Raw genomic sequence first — 4,316 nt, forward strand, 5'->3', positions numbered from 1 at the left:
GGGAGTGCCGCACTGTCGGAGGGTCAGTGCTGAGGGAGTGCCGCACTGTCGGAGGGTCAGTGCTGAGGGAGTGCCGCACTGTCGGAGTTACAATTCATTGTCCATTCTGTCCACATCCTGGGTGTTTCCAGTGAACAGAAACTGACTGTGACTAACTGTATAAATACTGCAGCAGTGAGAGCAGGTCAGTGATTGGGAATCCTGCAGCAAATTCAATCCTGCAAAATTTAAAATTCACATTCAATTCCGGGCAGATTGAAATGTGGAGGGAAGTTGAAGGTAAAATGGTTGTGAAATTGCCTGTCTGTCTTTGAGGTATGAAACACCATTTCGACAATTCACCTGCTGAGCTGGATGTTTTGTGATTTTGGCACGGGGGTTTCTGATGAGATAGAGAGCACACAGAGCCCCTCGGTAAATGGATGCTGGGAACTCGAGTGTGTGCGAAGCCATTGAGAGCTGTGTTTCAGTCAATATTCCCATGGATCTGCACAGTCACACTGCAGACTGACAGAAAGTGAGCACATTCCCTGGTGGCAGGTTCTGTCGAATGGAGCTTGTGCTGTTTTGTACTGAACAGTTTGCCAACTGTGTATCTCTGAATACAGTGATGCCAGCACACTGTGTGACCAGCTGGTTACCTCTAACCCAAACTGGGAACTTATAGCAGAATGTCAGCCAATTACTGGACAGGTGATCAAATGACAGATGCCACGAAATGGTGGGGGTGAGTGACTCTGAACAGGAAACTCTGAAATGCCCATCAGCCATGATTAAATGGCGGAGTGGACTCGATGGGCTGAATGGCCTTACTTCCACTTCTATTTCTTAAGGTCTTAGGAAAGACGTTACTCAGGGAGAGGAGGAAGAGACAAATGGACTGATCAGAGCCTTTGACTCTGTCCCTGACTGTTCTGCTGCACGAACCTATGCTGAACAAGATTCATTAAAGATTGGGATGGGTCCATGGCTACACACTATGAGATATTGACGTTCAGCCTGTGTAGCTCATTACTTTGGCCCCATTTGGAAAATTATGGGCCATTCAGAGAACTCCAGGTTTCCATCAGAGCCCATGTCATTGATCTTGGATGTAAGAAGTCATTAATTCGATGGAGGTGATTGGGGCCTACGTCAGCGCTGGCCTCCTGCTGCTTCCAATCCCTGTGACTTTCACATGTTCTTCTTTACAGTCAGTGCCTGAACTAGAAAAGTGATTGATCTGTTCCAGCTCCGAGCTCTGTGGGTGAGATATCACACCGTCACCATGTCGAGGAATTTCACTGGTTTGAAATGTCTGCTCCACATTATTTCGTTTTCTTTGAGTCCACACTCAGGAATAACCAGCCAATCAGGGAGAAGCTCAATAATCAATGATTCACATCATCAAACACAGATTCACGGCACCCACAGAGGCATTTCCTGAAATGATATTCCATTTCTGACCTTCTTGTCTGAGGAAACCGACAAACTCCACTTTCTCCCCGACACTGATAGGTTTACATTAAAGTACACTTCACCTGACCAAGGGGCAGTGCTCTGACAGCCTGTGATTTCAAATGAACCTGTTTGACTATAACCTGGCCCTCATGTGAATTGCCCACCCCCAGTCCATCAGCAGCACCTCCACATCATAAAATCCACAGTAAGGAAAGGAGTCCTCCCCCTGGATGTAAACTCTGCAAACCCTCCCCTCCCACCCCCCACCTACACAACCCATCTCATCAAAATCAAAATCCTGTCCATTCCACTGAAACCAAGCCTTAATTAATTAAACAATAGGTTTGGGATTATCGTCAACATGGACTGGTTAGACCGAAGGGTCTGTTTCCCTGCTGTAGGACTCATTAACTCTGATGACTGGGACAGCTCTCACCCAGAGGATCCCTTGCTGTGTGATTATTCAGTATTCCTGTCTTACTACACGACATTAGATATAAAATAGCTGCTCACTGAATCAATGTCACAGGGTGTTGCCCCAGGAAACTGGCACTAGGCAGACTCAGCTCCACACCAGGTTTGATTCGTCGCTCCACATGACGACCCCAGTCCCTGGTATTGAATACCAGCTCCAGTTGTGTTCTGGATTCTGGATTAACATGATAACCCCACTGGAAGGGAGCTGCAAACTGCCCCCTCTGGTTCCTCACTCTTGCTGTTCCTCATCTCTCCCAGACTGAGTCGATTCCTGAGTTTTTCAGCCAAGATCCTTCCTCACTCGTCCTCATGCCTTCCTCCTTCCTCCTTTTCCATTCTGTGTGTCTATTTGAGATGTTGTGTGCCCTTCAATATTTATTCCCCCACCCCCCTCTTCCTCTGTCTTGACCTGGGAATCACGACCAGCATGTTATAGTTTCCTGTGGATGGGTTTAGACATTGGGAATGGGGTGGGTTAGGGTACCTATGGGTGACTTTCCCCACCTCCTGGCTGGCTCTGACCCTGCTCTGATTTCTGAACGGGGCAGATAAGCCTGTCCCCATTGAGGGCATTCATTGGTTGACGTATTGCTGTCCTGTGCTCATTGTTCATGGAGAGGTTGGTGATGGGCAATGATCAGGTTTTGGCCAGGAAAGGAGGGGGGAGGGGGTGGGGGTGATCTGCTTTCATGGGGCCCTTTAACAAATGGGAGATTCCCTCCCCTCACCTTCAAGATCTGACCCTAAGACCCAACCCTGACCTTTGACCCTACCCCCTTTAGTCCTAACTCTGCCTGGAGCCCTCCAATACCAACCTTCCATTTGGCTTCTGCTGTTTCTGGAGCTGGGAGCAGCACAGGGAGACTTCCCAGGCTCTGATTTACCCCTCCCTCACCCTGGCCCTGGCAAGGAAGCTGGAAGAAAGGGTAATAATTGAGCAAATTGGCCACGAGAGAGAGATACTCAGCCCCTTCTCACCAGCTCAGCAGATACGTTCTGAGTGAAAAGCTTCACGGGTTAACCTTTTTGACCTTTCACCCTAAGGCCCTGAAGTGGTGAATGAATAGCGACAAAAGGACTTCAGCTTGCTCCTGACCCATGACCTGCAGATGCTGGAAACCAGATTCTGGATCAGAGGTGCTGGAAGAGCACAGCAGTTCAGGCAGCATCCGAGGAGCAGCAAAATCGACGTTTCAGGCAAAAGCCCTTCACCAGACCCATGACCTGCCTATCCTCACGGGCAAAGATTGAAGCAGTTTCCTGATGGAAGTCTCAGGGTGGTCTGCAGACGGGATGTGGGGGTGATCCATTTACCCCAATCATTCCAAAGATGATATAAGATTAATCACTCACCCATCTACAGCAAGCAGTGCTCAGCAAATTTCAGCCAAACTGATAGTTTGAGAAATCTTCCAGAACACATTCACTTTGAGATTAGGAAGGCCGGTTTAGCTGCGTGGATTGTCCTGGATGTTAATTATTTGTTTATTTCTCCTTTGATTTGCAAATTTCTTTGAGGATGTGGTTGATCATTGACATTATTGTTGGTGGTGGGTCATTATCAGATTTTGGAGGATTCACTCATTACATAAATTGATGAAGGAAGCCCATTCATGCTTTGACCTGACGGTGGACATGGTGATCTCTCTGAAGATTTTGCACGAATGAGCACAATGGGCCAAATGGTCCCCTTCTAGTGCCATGATAACTCTGTGTTAGCTATCTTTCATCACACTGGGTTCTTTAGTGTGTTGCTGTCTCCCACCAACGTTCTCAGTGGCAATCCCTGCTCCCCATGACCTTCTAATAAAACTTTTCACTGTATTTACTGCTCGTTCTGAAATGACTCACTGCTTCCAGCTCCTTTTATAGATTGCACTTACATTTAAAAAGAATTTAATGTTTTAAAATTCTATAGTTTTGCAATATTGTTCAGATAAAACTTTTAAAATTCTTTTAAATGGTTCGGAAGTTGTAAATTCCGTGGAATACATGTTTTATGAAGCATTAGAATCATGTCCACATTTTTAGGAATCATAATAGAAAAATCCTGCCTTTTTGAACAAGGCTTTGTTTCCTTTTACTTTTTTATTTTTATTTTTATTGGGATGATTCACATTTTTTTTTGGACTGCACATGCTTTTTGCAATTAAGTATATTCAGATTTTTAATAAAACTTTTCCCTCCTTCTGAAATGCTTTGTTGGTCTTTGTCCAGTACTGTGTTTAAATTTCTTTCTGATTTTCTCAAGACTGACCTACATTAAAATTTTGTAAACCTCTATAAGGTCACCCCTCAGCCTCCGATGCTCCAGGGAAAACAGCCCCAGCCTGTTCAGCCTCTCCCTGTAGCTCAGATCCTCCAACCCTGGCAACATCCTTGTAAATCTTTTCTGAACC

The 4,316-nt window shown here is 45.9% G+C and overlaps 1 protein-coding gene across 1 annotated transcript in view; it reads right to left on the bottom strand.

Moving 5' to 3' along the window:
* Window positions 1-1,949: 1,949 nt before the first annotated feature.
* LOC122559229 (sodium- and chloride-dependent creatine transporter 1-like) overlaps window positions 1,950-4,316 on the bottom strand; it is a 107,816-nt gene continuing 105,449 nt past the window's right edge. Inside the window, exon 11 of the mRNA XM_043708608.1 lies at window positions 1,950-2,089. Within this exon, the coding sequence (XP_043564543.1) occupies window positions 1,950-2,089 (140 nt within the window). The remainder of the gene's footprint in view (window positions 2,090-4,316) is intronic.

Source organism: Chiloscyllium plagiosum, chromosome 18 (assembly GCF_004010195.1).
Source record: "Chiloscyllium plagiosum isolate BGI_BamShark_2017 chromosome 18, ASM401019v2, whole genome shotgun sequence".
NCBI lineage: Eukaryota > Metazoa > Chordata > Chondrichthyes > Orectolobiformes > Hemiscylliidae > Chiloscyllium > Chiloscyllium plagiosum.